This window comes from Tenrec ecaudatus, chromosome 1, assembly GCF_050624435.1.
Source record: "Tenrec ecaudatus isolate mTenEca1 chromosome 1, mTenEca1.hap1, whole genome shotgun sequence".
Taxonomy (NCBI): Eukaryota; Metazoa; Chordata; class Mammalia; order Afrosoricida; family Tenrecidae; genus Tenrec; species Tenrec ecaudatus.
In genome coordinates this window covers 193,159,084-193,179,857 of record NC_134530.1, presented here as the reverse complement: position 1 = coordinate 193,179,857, position 20,774 = coordinate 193,159,084, and the positions used below count along the sequence as shown (strand labels likewise).

Here is a 20,774-nt window from a genome sequence, read left to right as displayed (position 1 = left end):
GGAAGAGTATGAATCAGGCACAAGGATCCCCTTTTCTTGATTCTAAATAGATACCAATCTTGATTCTAGAAATCTACATCTTTATGTGAATACACCAACCAACCAACCAAGAACTCACTGCCATCGAGTCAATGGCAACTCACAGTGACCTGATAGGACAGGATAGGTCTGCCCTTGGGGGTTTCCAAGACTGTCACTCTTTATGGGAGTAGAAAGCCCTGTCTTTCTCCTATGGTGTGGCTGGTGGTTTTGAACTGCTGACCTTGTGGATTTCAGCCCAACAGTAACCATGATGCTACCAAGGTTCCTTGAGCTCACAAAAACTGATATGAATGGCTACATAAAAATGCAATGAATGAATCCTACTCAAATTCTCTACTGCTAGGTACTTTCAATTTTCACTACTATAAACAGTAAGAATAACACACTGTAAACTAAAACAAGCTGATAGAAAAACAAAACCAAGGGCACTTGAAGCACATACTGACGAAGACCAAAGACTACCACCTTCATGAGTTATACCTCTACAGAGAGAAACCGAACCCTCAGAACTGGACCGTGATAAGCAACATCATCAGAAAGGCTGAAGTTGGCAAGGATTTCAAGTTACTTAGATCCCACAATAGGTGCTCATGAAAGCAGGTCAAAAAATCAAATGACATACTTCACTGGCCAAATCTGTTGTAAAAGACCTCGTTAAAGTGATTAAAACAACAACAACAAAGGTGTCACTTTGGGACTAAGACGCACCTGGTCCAAGCCCCGGCATTTTCATTTACCTCACACGTATGTGAGAGCTGGCTGAGCAATGAGTACGGCAGACCAAAGAAGAATTAATGCCTCAGAATGATGCTGCTGGCAAAGAATACTGAATAGTCCACACACTGCCAGAAGACTGAACAAGGTGGCCTCATAGAGCGAGAATGCTCCTTAGAAGAGAAGACACCAAGACGTTGGCCAGTGAAAAAGGAAACGCGTCACCGAGACGGACAGACACCACGTCTGCACCAATGGGCTCAGCTACAGCAATCATGTGCGTCTGCCGCAGGACTGGGCAGTTTCATTTTGCTGTACATAGTAATGTTTTTGGTTGAAACTGACTCAATAGCACCTAAAAGAGCTAAATAACTGCACATTTTAAATTATTTCTTAATTATAAATCCCTCCAGGTAGAATGTTAACATTCACAGAGACAATATCACTATGGCAGATTTAAAAAAAATTAAATTAAAACTGATTTTGCTTAATTAATCCAGTGATCAAGTCTTTTTCTCTCTCTCTCTGCCACCCTTTCCTGCCATCGACTCGGTTCTGACTCATAGTGACCATACAGGACATGGTACAACTACCTGTCCGGGTTTCTAAGACACTAACTCTTTACGAGAGTAGAAAACCTTGCTTTTCTTCCAAGGAGTGGCTGGTGGTTTCAAACTGCTGGCCTTTCAGTTAGCAACCCAACACATAACCCCTACTCGACCAAGGCTCCTTAATTAAGCATTATGTACAACCCATTAAATAATTATATAGAGCTGCATATTTCTCAGGTTTAGGAATAATCGAGGTAGGACAGGACAATCTTGACTGTTCTCAATCTGAGCTATCCACTTATTTAATAACACCCACAGGAGCCTTGGTGACATAGGGAGTTAAGAACTGGGCTGCTGACAGAAAGGCCAGCAGCCACAACTCACCAGCCAGAGGGCAAAGGCAATGCCGTCTGCCTGCCTCTGTGACGAGCGACAGCCTCAGAAGCAGTATGCAGCTGTTCCACCCTGTCCTACGCAGTTACTGTGAGTCTCAACGGACTCGATGGCAGTGTTTGCTTATTCATGAAAGGATTATCTATTTCAGTTCCACAAAATAATACATAAGTAAATATTTGACATTTCTTTTAATAAATCATTTTACTGGGGGCTCTGACAGTTCTTAAAACAATCCATACAAGAATTGTATCAAGTACATTTGTACATATGTTGCCATCATCACTTTCAAAATATTTTCTTTCTATTTGAGTTCTTGGTATCAGCTTCTCTTTTATCCCCTCCCTCCCCTCTCTTTCCCACCCTCATAAACCCTTAATTTATAAATTATTTTTATTTTCATATTTTATGCCACCTGCTGTCTCCCTTCACCCACATTTCTATTGTTTGTTCTCCTGGGGTGGGGGTGGGGATCACATTGATCATGGTGATCGGTTCCCCCTTTCTGCCCCCACCCTTCTCCTACCCTCATGGTGTCACTACTCTCATTATTTATCTTGAGGGGTTTATCTGTCCTGGATTCTATGTGCTGAGAGCACGTACATGCTCTGGTCTAGCCAGATATATATGACATTTCTATTTTTTCCCAAAACCATCTTATTGGAAGCTAATAGAGGTATCATATCATTCCATAGTTTAATCCTATCAAGCAGCATTGTACAACTGCTACCAGTTTTAAGACATTTCTATTTTTTAATACAGATATTCTGATTGCCTACTGCTCTATCACAAACTACTCAATAATTGTTAGATTAAAACAATTTATGTCTTCTGGTTCTGAAGGTTAGGAATCCTGATTCTGACACGCTCCAGAGATGGCTGCCCCCTTTCCACAAAGTAGGGAGCCACTGCTGGGATGAATCGAATGGATGGAGGCCGAGACAGCTATGAAACGTTTCTCTTCCTTTCCACATGGCTAGCCTGAGCTTAATCAGGGTGCTAGCTTGGTATTCTCAAGGTTATTGGATTTCTCGCAAGGTGGCTTGGGGTTTGAAGAGCAAATGTTCCATGAGGTCTCAGACAAGCCCCCAAAACATCACAATATGTCAAGTAACTCTTTAAAGCCAGTCCAGATTCAAGGGGAGAAAACTTAGACTCTAGTTTTCAGTGGGAGAACCAGTAAAGAATTTATCACTGTGCACCACAAAAAGTCAGCAAGTTAAAAGAAAAAGTTTTTAATTCATATGTATAGATAAATCTGTTAAGGAAGTATCAATAGTCTGTTAACATAACAGACAAAGGAAATTTCAATTTGATCTCAAGCAACAAGAGCATAATTTAAAAATTAAAGTTTTCTTACAATGTTCCTTTTAACAGAAATCTACTTATTGCTAAATCATTAATTCTACATATTCTCTCATTGATTTACTCAAGGCTAAGGAGAAGTCTTTCTATAATAACTTAAATATATTAATTTTTAAAGTATACCTAGGTTGGGGAAGCTAGTAGGAAGGGGGAGGTAAACCACCAAAATCACTAATTTAGGAAGCTACATCGAGGACAAGAATTAATCTATAAATCAATATTTATGACTGACCTCTGATTACTGATAGTAGAAAGTTCTATTAGAAATGCTCTGCTATTTTCCTTACCGCAAAAGGAAAGGCCCGCTGAAACGTTTCCTGATACTCCACACTAACACAAGCAGTCCTCCTCTGACAAACACTAAGGTTTAAACAACCATAATCTTATGCAACAATACAATTTCTAAGAAAAGTTACAGAAAAATTCATAGTTATGCTTCTTTCATAAAGTTCCCTGTGCAGTATTCAACCAAAAAACCCCCTAGATGTAATTTAAGAAATGGAACTAGTATCATTTCTTCCTCGGAAAGGATAGCTCACATTTTAAAGGATTAAAAATCAAAAAAGAGGGCCTGGATGTGCCAAACATTTGGTATTTCCCCCCAGCAAACTGGGGCAGTTGTAGTGATACCCTGAATATTCAAGTCAGGATTAACAGCTTCTACCAAGGTTTTAAGTGTACATACACCCTCTGACCTAACCCATAATAACTCAACACCTCTCACTAATTCGTAAGGCAGATGGCAAATTAGCTCAAGGACATGAACAAGAGATTCACATTTGGCACACTACATACAGTTACTAAACATACGAAAACACGCAACTGTCAAGAAGTATATGTGAAGATGACTACACAGCAACACTGCTGAGCATCTATCTGTAGGGCTACGGACACTGCAGTCTCACTCACTGCCAGTGGGAGCATAACTCCATCCAAACCTTGTCTATGACAATTTAGCAATTTTCATCATCAAAATAAAATATACACATTGACCAGCACTTCTAGGTAAATATCTGAAGACAGGACTAAACATTAAAAATTATATCACAATCAAGGCTACCTACAATCCACATGCTACTGATGGCGACATACTGTGGCACATATATGTCACATTAACACAAGCAACTGTGAAGGAGAGCCCCACGCATGCATGTACAGGAAACTGGTATCAATCATGTCTCGAACAGTCCCTTAACAGAGACTCCCTTGGATCGGGAGAGCATGAAGAGCACCAACGAAGGAATTCACATTAAAAAGCATTTTGATGCTAGAGCAACAAGGATGACAATGCAAGGCCACGTGGCCGTGTGTTTTCTGATCCTAAAGGAATAGCTAGCTATTTGCTGTCTATTTGAAAAGATCAGGTATAAATATAAGATACTAAATACCAGTAGGTAAATTAAACTTAACCATAGATGATATCTAAACATATAATCAATTATTCTTATGTTTCAAAATGAAAGTACTTACAAATTTTATCTTCTCTTTTATATCTGGATTGATAGTTCCTCCAGGTCCAAGTTGGGCAATAACTGATTTGAATGTATTCTCCAACTACAAAAAAGGGAGGAAAGTTCAAGCCACAGTTCCCTGTGCCCGTCCTCCCAAAGAAGACTCAGTGCCATGGGGTCAGTTCCAACTTGCAATGTCAGGTCACCTTTTTCCTTGATAGTTCGTACAAAGAGTAGACAAGAGAAATGCCCATCAGAGTAAATGTATTCTAATTAAGTGGATAGAATATCATTCTTCAGAGAAATGAGAACCAATAAACTTCCATTTGATCTTTATTAAATACGTATTTAATGAGCATCTAATGCAGGGAAGGGAGCCCTGGTAGTACAGAGGGTGAAGTGCTCGGCTGCTTACTGAATGACAGCAGTTCAAATCCACTAGCTGTTCCAGGGGAGAAAGGCATGGCATTATGTTTCCCCGTGGGGCAGCTCTCCTGCCCTTGAAAGGGTCACCATGAGTTGGAATCAACTTGACGGCAAGGAGCTTTATGGAGCAAGGCGTGGGATGGTGAGAGGTGCCTGACAGGTGGGAAGGAGTGGGAAGCAGGGCACTGGCGGCACGACTGGTGTGGGACGAAGGGAAGGAAAAGCCCGTCTGCTGAAACAGGAGCCAAAGAGCCAGGGCCCAGGAGGGATCAAGGAAGGCGCTGTGAGGGCAGAAGCAGGAGGGGAAGAGAGTTCACATAGGATGCCTTCCATATTCTCTCAGAGTTCAGAAGCAGCATCTCTGTGAGTTACGAGCTAAGTCAGACATTCAGAAAGGTAGAAGGAAGTAGAAAAACAAAGCTGAGAAAATAATGGATGGTAATCTAAACTCAGGAGGTAACAAGTAATGACAGGAGTCGCCTGATTTAAGCTAGCAGGGCTTGGGGATTGTAGAAGAGAAAAGTCAGTGGCAGAGAGAGCCCGACAAGGTAAAACAATGATCACAAGATTAGCTTTCACGGACCTCCCAGTCCCTAAGGTTCACCCACTGGATGATATCCGCATTAATTAATAACTAATTTTTCACATTCCACTGTGTTCCCACCATTTGGAAACTTAACACAACTTATTAAATTCTCATTCTACTAGGTGTTTATTTCGGGGACTTAAAAAAGTTCATTTAATCAATTTTCTCAGGCACTTGCAATTAAGTAGGGAAATACGATAAATGCTTTAATAGCTATAACCTAAGATTGACTCTATATGCCATTAAAGAGATGTAAAAGTACACAAGAGGATAAACTACATTAACCTATAAATACACAACAGGCATCCTCTTAAAAGTTTTATTTACTCGAGGCTGAAGAGAGTTCTTCCAATAATTTAAATATATTAATTTTTAAGATAAACCCGCTGCATACAGGTCGATTCCGTCCATGGCAATCCCACATCAGAGGGCATTTGTGCTCCATAGGATGTCAATGCCAAGTTTTGAGAGCAGACGGCCAGGTCTTTCTTCCACGGTGCTTTTAGGTGAACTCAAATGTCCAGCCTTTCCGTTAGAAGCCATGCTCATTCATTACTTGCACCACCCAGGGTTCCAGGGTCATATGACAGAAATTGAAATGCCCAGCTAAGGAGTGTCTGTTGGTTGTTGACAAAAACAAGTCCTGAATTTTGGCAGTGGAGAGGCCTTATCAGAATTGCAACCTAGCAACAGCAAATAAGAATGGGTGGGGTAGCCAGATAGATAATCAGTTAGGAGACCCCTGTAACACTCTGGACAAGAGGCTTTTGCTGGGGTGGGGCAGAGTAAAAATATAAAGAAAGGACACTACAAAAGCAGAATAAAAAAAAAAGGCAGAATCCATAGAATTTAAGGAGGGAAGGCAAGAAAAAGGAAGGAACTCTATTCTACTTTACTCACCAAGGAGGCAACCCCAGAGGTTTATTAACGTTTTAGCCAGGGAACTAAAGTACTATGGAGTACAGAAGTAAGTTCTTGTTATCTTACAATCAGTTTCATTAGAGTGGGCAAATTGAGACGCAAATAGCAGGATGGCAGAAGAGGTCCAGAAGAGCTCTGAGGAAAACAGATAGGCTTCTCAAGGAAATGAAGTGTGACTAATTGTTTCTTTCTCGTGAGAACAGAAAAACTGGATGGTGCCCATTAGTGAGCATTTTGCACAAAGATTATACAGAAGGATACTGAACAAAGGAGGCAAAATGCAGAACAGATTTTCAAATTCCCATAGAATCCAGATTTTTCTGAAAACACACAAAAATGTAGATTGACTAGTAAGCAACTTGATAGGACACATTAACAGCAAAAATATAAGCTAATCGCAACTCCTCTGTCAGTTTGTTCTACTACAGCGGCTTGCTTGCTGGGTGATGGAAGCTATGTCTCTGATATTGCAAATACCACAGAATCACCCAAGGTGGAAAAATTCCAGACTAAGACAGACTAGGACGAATGGACACTCAATTCTGAAGGATGAGTCACAGAAAACCTTATAAATAGCAGCAAACATTAGCCACTCAGGCTGGAACATACTCGAAATACGCCTCCTCAGCCTTAATGATGTGGATGGGACAAAGCTTCGGGAATCTTCTATGTTGACGGAACATGACTCAAAATGAGAGGAAACAGCTACCATGGTTCATTAATAATGGAAACATGAAATGTACAAAGTAAAATAGTAGCACGAGAAGGGAAACTATATAATGAACGGTACTCATTGCCATCGAGTCATTTCTGACTCAGCATAGTGTCTCTGAGTCAGAAACTCTGTTTCCTCAAACAGGGCAACGTAGAACCGCTCCTGTTAATGTCCTAGACTGGAAATATCTTAAGAGAACAGAAAGTTTCCTCTTTCTTCCACAGAGCAGCTGGTGCATTTGAACTAGCAACTCTGTGGTTAGCAGCCCAAAGTGTAATTAATCCACCACCAGAGCTCCTTTAATAAAGGTAAACTGTACAAAAGTAATGGCCAACATGATTTTCAGTAGAAGGAAAACTAGTAACGTTCCCCTTGTGATTGGGAACCAAACAAGGATGCCCTGGGTCACCACTCCTGTGCAATATTATGGAACCAATACAAAGGTTCAGCAGAGTGCCAAGGTACAAGACCAACACACAAAAATCAGATTCCTCTACACAAGCATATAAAACCTTTGAAAACGGAAAAAGGAAAACAATGCCATTTACAATAGCTACCAAAAGATAAAATACTTAGAATCAACATTATGAAACTGTTAAGACTCAATTCAATCCTGATCTAGATACAGTCAATATTCTTTAAAGAGATGGGGGAAACAATCACCAACTTTAAATGGAAAGGAAAGAAACCCTGGATAAGTCACACACTACTGAAAAGTAAGAAATGGCCCATCTACCCATAGTGTCTGTTACTCCCACTGGATGCCCAAGTGGGAGCAAGCAAATAAAGTGTATGGAATTCTAATATGGAAGTATAAAGTGAGCCATGTCAGAAGCGGGAAGAGGGAATCTCATGACCATCAAGAAAGAAGAGCCTTGAGTGAAATGTGTCCTCTGAGTCCGGAGATTCCTGAAGTAAACTTATTCCATGTAGGAGACGGGACTGTACTACCAGAGTGCACAAAAATAGTAGCGGAGCAGTGGCAGAACCAGAAGTCAGAGCATGAAACAGTGGTGGCCCTCTTAGCCTAAAAGAGCAAGTAACTCAAAGTGCCTTGCTCAGGGAGCACTGAAAAGCTCTGGGACATTTGCCAGGGCATGAGAGGCTGAGGCTAGGTGGCTAAGAGGCAAGGTCCAGAGAGAAGAGTTCTTGTGTTCATGGTGAAAAGAGGAATTATAGACAAAGGAAACGCACCCTTAACATTTCTGATCTTCATTTCCAACCTGTTGACTTTCCAAATAAACACGTTATCATGATTATTCTCTGAGATTTCTGCTTGGCCACTGCCAACAGATTACTGAATTTAGGAGAGAAGCGGAGTGCTGTGGGAGAAATGACTGTTATGAGAGGGTGGAGAAGGTTGGGGAATGTAGGCATGTCTTTGCCTTACAGGACTCATCACTGGACAAATGTAGATTTAGGTTCTTCCCTCTGGTGAAGCCAGATGAGGTCAGACAATGCCTCCACGTCACTTTTTGCACCTATTATACAGTGTGGATCCTTTAAGTGTGGATCGCCTATTTCTTCTTACAGGAGGTTCAAGCAGAACAAGGGACAGTGCGTTGTTTAAAATCAGGACAGGTGTACATCAGGGTTATGTACGTTCACCATCCTTGTTCAATATGTATGTTTAGCAAATAACCTGAGAAGAAAGCACTCTGGAGTTCTACACAGGGGTCTTATCAAGTGACCATTGCCTCTATGGGGAAATTCTGAGGCTGAGAAAACAAATACAATGCCCAGGTTTTATGTAGCACTGTGGACAGTTACGGATCCAGTCAGTAAAGGTCAAGGACCTCTTCCCACAGAGGAGTCGTTAGGTGCCGTCCCGTATAACAGAACAAAACACTGCCCAGCCCTGCACTATCCTCACAATGGTTTTGCTTGAGCCCATTGTTGCAGCCACTGTGTCAATGCATCTTCTGAGAGTCTTCCTATCTTTCACTGACCCTCTGCTTTGCCTTTTCCAGGGCCTGGTCTCTCCTGGAGTCACGTCCATAGTACATGAGAAGTAATCTTGCCCTTCTTGCTTCTTCAGAGCACGCTGGCTGTACTTCTTCCAAGAAAGATGTTTGTTCTTCTGGCAGTGCTTGATAACTTTCAATATTCTTCAGCAGCAACTTTCACTGTCCAACTTTCATATGCAAATGAGGCAACAGAAAATATCATGGCTTGGATCAGGTGCACTTTAGTCCTCAAAGTAACAGCTTTGTCCTCTACTCTTTAAAGAGGTCTTATGCTGCAGACATATCCAATGCAATGTACCATTTGATTTCTTGATTGCTGCTTCCATGAGCACTGACCTTGGATCCATTCCAAATGAAATCCTTGACAACTTCAATCTTTCCTCCATTTATCATGAGGATGTCTACTGGCCCAGGTGCAAGATTTTGGTTTTCCTTACACTGAGTGGTAATCCATACTGAAGCAAGTTCTTCAAGTGCTGTTTGCTTTCAGCTAGCAAACATGTGTCAATCCACACACCAGATTGTTAAAAGGCCTTCCTCCAAGCCTGATACCACCTTCTCCTTTAATCTAGGTTCTCAGATTTTTTGCTCAGCATACAGATTGAATATATATATGACAAAAAGATACTACTCAGATGCACACCATTCCTGATTTAAAACCATATAGTATTGCCTTGTTCTCTTCCAATGACTACCTCTTGGTCCATGTACAGGTTCTGTATTAAGTACAATGAAGTGCTCTGGAATTCCCATTCTTCACATTGTTATCCATAGTTTAGGATCCACACAGCCAAATGCCTTTAAAGAGTCAATAAACACAAGTAACTATCTTTCTGGTATTTCTCTGCTTCTTGCAGTTGTCCATCAGATGTCAACAATGATATGCCTTCTGCCACGTACTCCTTTCTTAATCCAGTTTGAATTTCTGGTAGCCACCTGTCAATATGTTGCTGCTGCAAATGCTGTTGATTTTTCTTACATATGACATTGACTATACTGTTCTATTTCTGCATTCTGTTGGAATGGGCACAAATATGGCTCTTTGCCAGTTAGCAAACCAGGTAGCTGTCTTCCAAATTTCTTGGCATAGGAGAGGCCTTCCCTGCCTTGAGAGTGCCCAATGAATGGTGACCTGGGACTACCACAGAATTACGATTTTAATGTTATCCTTCTTTCTTATGACATGCATTCGTCTAGTAGGCATGGTTCTACCTTTGTGAGTGAATGTTACTAAACTCTTTGCCTTATCACCAGCCCAACTGTTAATGTAAATAGTGTCCAGTCACTCAAGAGTTGAATCTGTACAAGTCAACAATTCATTTTTTTAAAAATCATCTTATTGGGGCTCATACAATTTTTATCACAATCCATACATACATCCATTGTATCAAGAACACATGTACAATTGTTGCCATCATCATTCTCAAAACATTTGTCTTCTACTTGAGCCCTTAATATCTGCTACTCATTTTCCCCCTCCCTTCCCACTGCTCCCTACCTCATGAACCCTTCATCATTCATAAATTATTATTATTGTCATATATTACACTGTCTGGAGTCTCCCCCCACCTTCTTCTCTGCTGTCCCTCCCCCAGGGAGGAGGCTGTAAGTAGATTCTTGTAATCAGTTCCCCCTTTCTACCCTACATTCTCTCCACCCTCCAGGCATCGCCACTCTCACCACTGGTCCTGGAGGAGTCATCTGTCCTGGATTCCGTGTTTCCAGTTACTACCGGTACCAATGTACATCCTCTGGTCTAACCAGATTTGTAAGGTAGAATTGGGATCATGATAGTGTGGGGGGGGGAAACATTTAAGAACTAGAGGAAAGTTATATGTTTCATCATTGCTACCCTGCACCCTGACTGGTTCATCTCCTCCCCACAACCCTTCAGTAAGGGGTGCCCGGTTGGCTACCACTGGGCTTTGAGTCTCCACTTTGCACTCACTCACATTTTCAATGATATGATTTTTTGTTCCTTGATACTTGATACCTGATCCCTTCGACAGCTCGTGGTCACACAAGCTGGTGTGTTTCTTCCATGTGGGCTTTGTTGCTTCTGAGCTAGATGGCCACCTGTTTATCTTCAAGCCTTCAAGACCCCAGATGCTACATCTTTTGATAGCCAGGCACCATCAGCTTTCTTCACTACATTTGCCTATGCACAGGTTTGTCTTCAGTGGTGTCAGGAAGGTGGGCACCCACTGAACAATTCATTGATTACAGTTCGTAGTCAGCATATACCTGTAAAACTTTTTTCCTCAACTGTGTTTCAAATTCTATACAATTGGCAAAATTAATGACACCAGCAATACCTTATGCCCAGGAACATGATTGATAATGTTCTCTCACATAAAATAACAATGATGTCTCTAAAGTGAACCAGACACACACATAAATCAGATATACAAACATATTTTGGGCTTGCACTTAATTCTAGTCCCAGGCTAGTAACAATTAATTTTTATGAAAATAGCCCTAATCGAAGCTACCCTCATAAAAGAGATCACTAGAGATAAGGAAGGGTGTGATAGCAAAGTTTGGTGAAGAAACCAGATGGTGCCTGGCTATCAAAAAGAATAGTGTCTGGAGTCTTAATAGCATGTCTTCAAACTAGCATTCATCTAAGTGAGCCATCAACTAAGTCCACATGGAAGAAGTACACCAGCCTGAGTGATCCAAGGATTGTAAATAATAAACTCCAGAGCTTAAAATTGTGAGTATCTGGTTTGCAGAACACTATAAATGGCTGTGGAAGCTCAAAATCCATTTACAGGATCCACACATAGATTAAGTCTCTGATGAATCCCCTCTGGCCATAGTCAGAGAGTCATGTAAAGTTGAGGATAGTAGATACAATGGGTTATAATGTAATAGCTTATCTAACTTTTGACCCATTTAAAAGTTGCTTCAGGTTTTTAAAAAGGGGGGAAGAGTGGAAATACATGTGGATTAAACCACATACTAGGGAAGTAAACAGCTTTGCTTATCATGCAGAATGTATTGGAAAATTGATTATGGCAGACATAGTAAGGTTAAAAAATCAACCTTATCATTTTATCTCTTCTCTAATTCATTTTAAAGTTGTTCCAGTTCTTAATCCTTTCTTTCTTTTAGATTGAGGATTTTCTCTATTTTATTTTATTATTGTTGTTTTGCTGCTGGGTTTTGGTTCCTTTTTTTTTCAGGGGGGTATGTTTTCCTGTACATGAAATCCAGGATAGGCACATCTACAGAGACAGTAGCTGGATTAATGGTTTCTTGGAGGTACAGCAGGGGAAGTCAGGAAGAAATGGGGAGCTAATGAGAGTATAAGAAAGAAGAAAATGTTCTAAAACTTACTGTAGTAATGACTGTACAACTTTTTTCTTCTTTTTAAAATCATTTTATTGGGGGCTCGTACAACTCTTATCACCATTCATACATCCATTGTGTCAAGCACATTTGGATTGTACAACTCTTATTAACATGACTGAACTACGGAATTGTATGATAGGTGGATTATGAGCCAATAAAAACTTTTTTTAAGAATATAGAAGCCCAGGAGGAATTATTTGCAAACCATGTCTCTGATAAAGGACTTTTATCCAGAATATATAAGTAATTCTTCAATTCACACACTCCAGTTTTTGTTAAATACCAAAATATCTGAGTAGACACTTCAAAAAAGACATACGAGTGGCACATATGCACATGAAAAAATATCCCAATCATTAGAGAAATGTACATGAAAACAATGATAGAACCCTACCTACTCATTCAAACAGTTAATATTTTTTAAAACTGTCAATACCAAATGTTAACAAGGATGTAGTACAAGTGAACTTCTCTGTAATTTCTCTGCTGGGAAAGTAAAATATCGCAGCCATTTGGGGAAACAGTTTGACCATTTCTTATATAATTTATCATACACTAGCAGCAATCCAGTCATAGATATTTATTTATCCAAGGTAAATGGAGACCATGCTCACACAAAGTCTACGTGAATGTTCATAGCAGCTTTATGCTCCATATATCGTCTCTCGGGGATTGGATGACAAATTGTAGTATTATCAATGCAATGGAATACTACTCAGCAAGACAAAGGAACAAATACAAACAAGCACAAACTAGTGATGCACATAGCACATGAAACTCAAAAGCATCTATCGGGCTGAGTGAAAAGAAGCCAGAAGCAAAGATGAGATACTGTTTGGCTACATCTGTATGTGTATAAATCAAGATTAGAGAAAGCAGTGGTTTTCTGTGGCTACAAAGTTGATTGAGGGAGCTTTTTAATTCAAAGTCTTTCAGCATACAATCACAGAAAAATATCAGGATTTTGGTTCTCAGGTGAAGACATTCAAAGGTAGTTGTAATACAAGGGGGCTTCAAAAAGTTTATGGAAAATTTCCATTATCTTTTAATTCCATTTTCCCATAAACTTTTTGAAGCTCTCCTCGTGTTTCTATCATTTTGGTTTGAAGTTGGAACTAGAGATAAAGGTTTGGGAGTTATCTACAAAAAAATAGCCAAAACCAAGGAGTTAGTAAAATGTTCCACACTTTTTACTTATAATACACTCTATAGCGTACATATATATCATGTCCAGTGCACACAGGAAACTAATGTTCAAGGAGGTTACATCTAACATACATGTTTGCAAAAATAGACCACATAAGGTACGTAATTTGCAGAAAAACACAGTACTCTCCTCACTGCTTCCTCTCACGTCGAACTAATCTGACTCATAACCAGATCTGAAATAAGTGAACTACTTCAACTTAGAAGACTGACTTCCATCAGAACCGAGTGAAGATACATTCTCCAGACATGTACCACTCCAGACTCACCTGGTTTAATTTTTCGGTGTGGTTCAGCCTTGAAGTCTCAACGGCATGGGATTTGGAAGCTTTGTCCATGTGTAACACTGGCTTTGGTAGTTCCATGTTTGGCATGGGCTGTGGAAAGTGCACCCTCGATATGGGAGCACCTGCAGAGAATGACCCCGGTTTTGCTCTGAATGGCTGGGTAAAATTCTTACCTTTTGTGAACAAAAGGAGAGAAAATTGGTTACTAGCAAATTCCAATTTCCTTTCTGGTAGTTGTTTAAAGAGGTTAGTGAGCTACTAGCTCTAACTTAGAACTTAAAAGTAAGGAAAGTTTCTATTTCCATATTATGCCAATGAAATTTACATGCAATGTAAGTGATTAGTCATGTGCAGAAGAAAACCAAGAGAGCACATATGTCCCTGAAGAGGTCGATGCTTTCAAAAGCCCACTTAGGATCACCTGAATATAATTAGAGAAAAGCAGGACTTAATGGATAAAAAGCTAAAACACTGTTTGCTATTTAGGAGACCAAAACTCTTCAAGTCAGGAGTCTGAGTCAAACTGAAATTCTCATCCAGGTGGTACACACACGGGGCATGAGGGGGAGGGAGACTATGAAAATGACTGGCATGCTGGAGGCCCTACGGATCACAGAGGAAGGGTAACGCTTTGTTCTGATGTACATCATGTCACTCGGAGTCAAAGCTGACTCAAGGATAGCTATCTATCTAGTTTATTTGGCGGGGGGGGGGGGGGGGGGGGTGTTAGAAAGCTATCAAGATTTTACAGCAGCATTTCCCAAAGCGGGTGATACTGGCCAGGGTGGCAAAGCAGATACCTAACAGTTAACCCTAGATTATGGTACAAAAAGTTTTCATTGCCAGATACATTTTGGGGGTCTATGTTTTATAATACAAATTTCCTCCTGAAATTCATAGGGAGGGCGAGTACCATGGAAACGGTACAATTCAAAAGATCTATCACTGAGCCTCACCCCAGTCTAGCTCTTTCTTCACTTGTAGATCATGTTCACATAACAATAACAATTACTTCTCAGTTATCCTGGATAAGACACACAACCCAATCACGGGAAGAGCGTATCCATGCCCATTCGCAAGCTGCTTTCTTTAACTTAACTGCGTGTAAGTCTGACAGCAGGAGTTACTCTCCCCAAGTTTGAACACTGATACAATTGAGAGCTAGACCCTGAGTGCTGAGTAGAACTCAGTGTGAGGATCCCTAAAATATCCTCACCAAACCACATTCCCCACCCACACTTCATACATTGGTTTGTAGACTCTTGACACATGCCCATGATGCACGACACGGATCAAAATGGGGCATCCTAGAGAAAAATCATCACTGGGATAGGCGTGAGAAGTCTCCCAAATAGGTTCCTGCTCCACCCAGTGTACAGACGTACTGTACAGGTTTCAAGGGGCATCATACAAATGATCACACTGGCCTTCTGAGCCATTAAGAAGGGCAGCAACTGGGCAGAACTGCGCTGGATGAGCACTCAGAGGAGCCTGCCGGCCAACCATGGCTACACCACTTTCCCGCTGTGCGACACAGAGAAAGCTATGTAGCTTTCTAGATTTACTGATCTGTAAGGGCTACTCCATGTGCCCTCTATGGTATGGTCATGAGATTAGGGTACAATGCTGCACAAGCCAGGTGATTATCATTTCATTATGTGATCACTGCTGCAGTGCCATTATAAAGATCAGGTGGGCTAATGCTACTAAGCCTACGCCAAAGTCACTGCCAGAGAGTCAAGTCTGACTCCCAGTGAGCCTACACAGGGCTTTTGAGACTTCATCATTATGGGCACAGAAAGCCTCCCCTTTCTCGCTCGGAGCTGGCTGGCTTGATACCCCAACCTTGTGGGTAGCAACCCAACACAGAACCCACAAGAGACTCGCTACTATTAACTACTCTTGAAAACATCTCGTTTGGTACAGGATGTCTTGTTAACATGAACACACACAACTAATCATCATTTACAGTATTGAGATGTTTTACAATAGCAGTTTACCACCTACTACAAGCGTACTAAATATCAGGCACCAGATCACGCATTTCACAGATCTGACCTCATTTAATTATCCCTACAACCCCCATGAGGCAGGTCGTAGTCTTCCTCTTTTAGAGATGTAGGAAAGAAGCCCCTCTCAGGTGAAGCCACTGGCAAGTGGTGGGACCAGGGTTCGATTTCAGGTGCTGTGACTCCAAACTCATGAAGCAGAGCCATTCCACAGGTGGAACATAGGGGAAAAGCCACCACTGCTGGAGAGCGCCGACATGCTTACCTGCTGGCCACACTCTCGGCTTCTCCTCTGCTCCGCTCTTCTTCAGCGTCAACAAAGAACCTGCCCTGGTTTGCTCTACAGAAATGACATCTGAAGCTGCATTCAGCACTTCAAACATCGAGAGAAATCCGTATTGCACATACTGGAATGAGCGTCCAAATCGTTTGGCAAAAGCCTTTTCAAAATCAGAAAGAAGGACTGGAGATAACGCCAAGAGATCTTTCAACTCACTCTTCACAACAGCGGGAAGGACAGGGGGTACCCGTCCTCGGGAAGGGACTTGGGCCCGAGAGCCCAGCCCGGGGTTGACACTGGCCCTTCCCTTCGATACCGGGTTTCGGACCTTATGGCTGCTCCTCTGCTTTGCAACCAAACTTGCGATTCCTTTGGTGGATTCATCTGGAATAGCTAAGGAGACAGTGAAATCACGCAATCAGGACTGCATCGAAGACGCAGTTTCTTTGTCCTTTGTATCTGTGTTTCTACTTAAAAAAACCTTTTTCATAACTTTCCCTGGAGCTGTTTCTCCAGGAGCACATAAATTAAGTCCCTTATTCCTACTATTTTAGACAATAGGAAAAGCCAAGATTTACTGGCTAATTGCTGAAATTTTAAAACTCTTTTTAAAACCTTAATGAATCACACACTTCCCTGCTGTTTCCCTGTGCTTTGTAGAATTTAAAACGTGGTTTTATAATTAGAAAACCCCACTGTGTTGCTCCCAGCTAAAGGTACACTTAGCTAAAATCAGATGGCAAACATAATTTTTATGAATGCACATTTTCTTGGGGAAAGAATTTCATTTTGCTGAGGTTCTGACTTTGCTCGCAACCTCAACGGTACCTATGACACTTCTCCATATTCACAGCCACCACCACCCGCTGCAGCCACCCCTCCTGCAGAAACACTCCCCCAAATTTTAGAATCCACTGCTTGGGACACAGGATTATTGCTGAGCCCTAACAATCTTCAGAAGGTGAGTCTTTTTATTACAAAGTGTGCAGAGCTTCCAAACTTTAAACCAACCTTTTAGTATAACAGCACCCTCCACAGAGGGGCAGACGCTCACAACATCAGGCATGTCCCGAATTAGCTCCATGGTGGACCCGTAGCCAAGGACTCGCAGTGGGAGATGGTTGCCAACCATGGAAAGATACTCCTTTTCCAACTGCTGTGGGGTCAAACCATCTTTGGTGGAAATGAGAAGAGACCTTATTTCTTTCCTCAGACATTCCTGTATTCGCTCCTGTTCCGACATCGTCGCCTATGTAGGGTTCAGGTCACAAACATTGCTTGTGAGTAAAAATGTACAAGTCCAACATGGGAGGGGGGGGCAGGTTAAAAAAATCACCGTAAGAGTGGAATATAAGCAACTCAATCGCGCATTTACAAAGTGGTTTCCATTCCGACTCATAGTGACCCTATAGGGCTGGATTCTGAGGCTGGAACGCTTTCCAGGCTTAGAAAGCCTCATCTTTCTCCCGCGGAGCAGCTGGTGGTTTCAAACAGCTGCCGTTGTGGTTAGCGGCTCCAGGCCACCAGCAATACCGCGAGGGGCGCGCCGGCAAGGGCCCTGCGCGACGTAAACTCTATCTCAAGCCCGGCCAGGTGACCGGCCTGCGTCCCGGCCTGCAGGGTACCAAGTTCTGGGCGGTTCTGGGGGCCGGGCCTGCGTTGCAAGCTCAGCAAGCGACGCGCGGGCCTCTGGAAACCAGAAACGGCCGGTGGAGCCGAGGCCGTCGGCCGTCGGCCTCCGCCCGCGCCCGGAGCGGACCCCGGAGCGCCGCTCCCCGGCCGACCAGCTCCAGCCCGGGCCCGGGGGAGGGCGGCCTTCCACCTGAGGCCCGCGGCCTCCCCGCCGCCGGCCCGACCCCGTTTCCCCCGCCGACCCCTCCCTGCCCCGACGGGAGCGGCGTCTCCCTTCCCCCTGGAGGGGAAGGCGGGCGGGGGCCGAGGAGCGCCCCTCTGCACGCCCGCACCGCCGGGCGGCCCCTCACCGGTCTCGGGGTCCGGAGCGGCGCGGCCGTTGCAGCCCCGGAGGGGGGCGTTCCAGTGCGCTCTCCCGCCGAGCCGCCGAGAGACTGCCGCTGCGACGGCCGCCGCGCGCCTGCGCACCGGCGCCCGCGGCCCCAGCCCCGCGCCGCGCCGCCCCGGGCGCGCGCCTCCCGAGGGCCGTTGGCTCAGCGGCCGCCCCCGCCCCCGCCCCCGCCCCCGCCCCCAGCGGAGTGACCCGCAACCGCAGCACCTGGTGCGGCTCACCGGCGGCCGGAGTGGGCCACCTTCCGGCATCATCGACGCCTCCCTGCGCCAACGAGGCGCGAAGACGCCGGGCGAGATCCCTGCGACAGTGGCCGTCCAGTCCCCGGAGGACGGCCCAGCCCACCCAACCCAGGCCACACTGCCCTGGAGCAGACGCCCACCCAGGGCGACCCTGTCGCCCGAGGAGCAAGTGCGACTGCCCCTTAGGGTTTCCAAAACTGGACTCTGTAGCACTGCAGATGGTTACTTCGCTGGGATGGCAGACAGTCCGTTAGCTGCCTGGTGCTTTAACCGCCGTGCCACCAGGGTCGCTAGGAGGGCGGCAGTGGGACTAGGAGACAGGTTCAGACAGAACCACCTGTGTTGCTAAGGAGGGGGTGGGGTGGGGATGGAGATACCTAGGTCTCAGTGGTAGTGAGTTTGAGGTTTGACCTGCAGAGGTTCTTGCTGAGGGGGTCCTCGTTGATTTGGGGTGATTTGCAGACCATTCTGATACCAGGTTGAGAATAACTACAGAAGTAGGTGCAGTTGAAACTAGAAGAGAGGAAGGGGTGGGCGAGGATTTCTTAGATGAGTGAAGAACAAAGCAGATGAGACCAGAGCTGCTACAGTTGGGAGACTCAAGTCGATGCATGTATTTGTTGAATAGTTGGAATTAGGCAGGTTTATAAAGTTACTGAAAACTAGAAATAAATTTAGAATAAAGCACCTTAAAGGCATTTACCTTTAAACGGACAATTAATGAAACAAGACAATCCCAGTGATAACCAAAATATTTTACTCAGGGATGAAGAACCTGACCTCTTCCATTTAAAATTTGTAATGTTATAAAAAGCCTTAGGGAACAGAAAACGTCATCAGTGAGCCAAGAATATTAAAGAATCTTTGAAACACGAAGATAGAGTTTATGAATAGCAGAATGGACAGGACTGAAGAGTAAATTAACACAAAGTGCAACAGATGGAGAATGGATCTAGGCATTCCAACATTTGACAGAAGTTACAGAAAGAACAAAGAGTGGTGGGTGAATGACCATTCAGTTCATGTATCTCCTGTTCCCTACATGCTCATAATGTTGGTAACATTTGAGATCCCAGAAATTAGTTTTAACTTGAAATGTGTGATAGTCACTGAAGAGTTTGGGCATTTCATCCCCCTCCACCACCACCCCACTTTCACCCCAGGACAGTTATAAAGGATCAGAAGACTGGAGGGAGGTTTCAAGAAAGATTTGTAGTACTTAGGTTTCAGCATCCTCCTCCTCCAAGAATATTTGGCCTAGGGTGTTAGAGCAAAGTGTGAAGAACTAGATGGTGTCTGACTATCAGAAAAAATTGCATCTGGGATTTTAAAGGGCTTGTTTTCAAACAAGCAGCCACCTAAGCAAGATGACAAGTCCACGTAGAAGAAGCATACTAGCCTGTGTGATCCCAGGATTGTAAAAATACATAATCCAAATCTAAAAGAGGGAATGCCTTAAGAGGTTGTATTGTAGTGTTTTAGAATTTGTCTAGCAGGTTTTCTGGTTTTCCCGGAAAACCCCCACACACCAGTAAAACACACACAAAAAAGAGGTTGAATTGTGAACACATAGTTCGCAGATGGTTATTGATGACTGTGGAAGTCCAAAATCCATTTGCAGGATCCACACAGGTATAGCATAGCTTCCTCTGGTGAAGCCCTCACATCGCAGCTGAGGGATGTGAGTAACCCTGTAAGGAGGGAGAGGGCATCATGAAGTCGAGTACGGCAGACATAATTAGGTCAAGTGGAATATCATTTGATCTCCCTTTAGATCTATCTTAAAGCTGTTTCAGTTTTTTGGAAAGCGAAGGAGAGATGATGTGATTGAACCCTGGGGAATCCCCTCTGGCCATGGACCAGGGCTGTGAGCAGCCTTGCTCAGCATGCAGAGTGCACTGGAAAGGGGATTGTTGCCGATGCAGTGAGATTCAAACTTGGCACCCTATCATTTGATCTTCCTTATGATCCATTTAAAATTGGTCACCTTTTTACTATTCTCTGCTTTCGTTTTTATTGTAGTTTTTATCTGTTTTACTTTGTTAGTTTTTTGCTGCTATTTGATTTTTAATATTTTATGTATATGAAAGCCAGGATAGGTAAATACATAGAGATAGTCACTGGATTAATGGTTCCTTTGGGGAGGTTCGGGGAAAGTGGGGGGCCAATGAGTACAAGATTGAAGAAAATGTTCTGATTGCACAACTCTTGATGTGACTGAACTAGTGAATTATATGTG

General features: G+C 43.1%; 1 protein-coding gene and 1 pseudogene across 1 annotated transcript in view; one reads left to right on the top strand and one right to left on the bottom strand.

Moving 5' to 3' along the window:
* Positions 1-17,513, bottom strand: part of TDRD5 (tudor domain containing 5) — a 56,295-nt gene extending 38,782 nt beyond the window's left edge. The window contains 4 exon segments of the mRNA XM_075541365.1: positions 4,536-4,619; positions 13,964-14,154; positions 16,256-16,663; positions 17,282-17,513. Coding sequence (XP_075397480.1) covers positions 4,536-4,619; positions 13,964-14,154; positions 16,256-16,663; positions 17,282-17,513 — 915 coding nt within the window.
* A 2,493-nt stretch (positions 17,514-20,006) lies between these two features.
* Positions 20,007-20,058, top strand: LOC142438337 (U7 small nuclear RNA; annotated as a pseudogene).
* Positions 20,059-20,774: the final 716 nt, after the last annotated feature.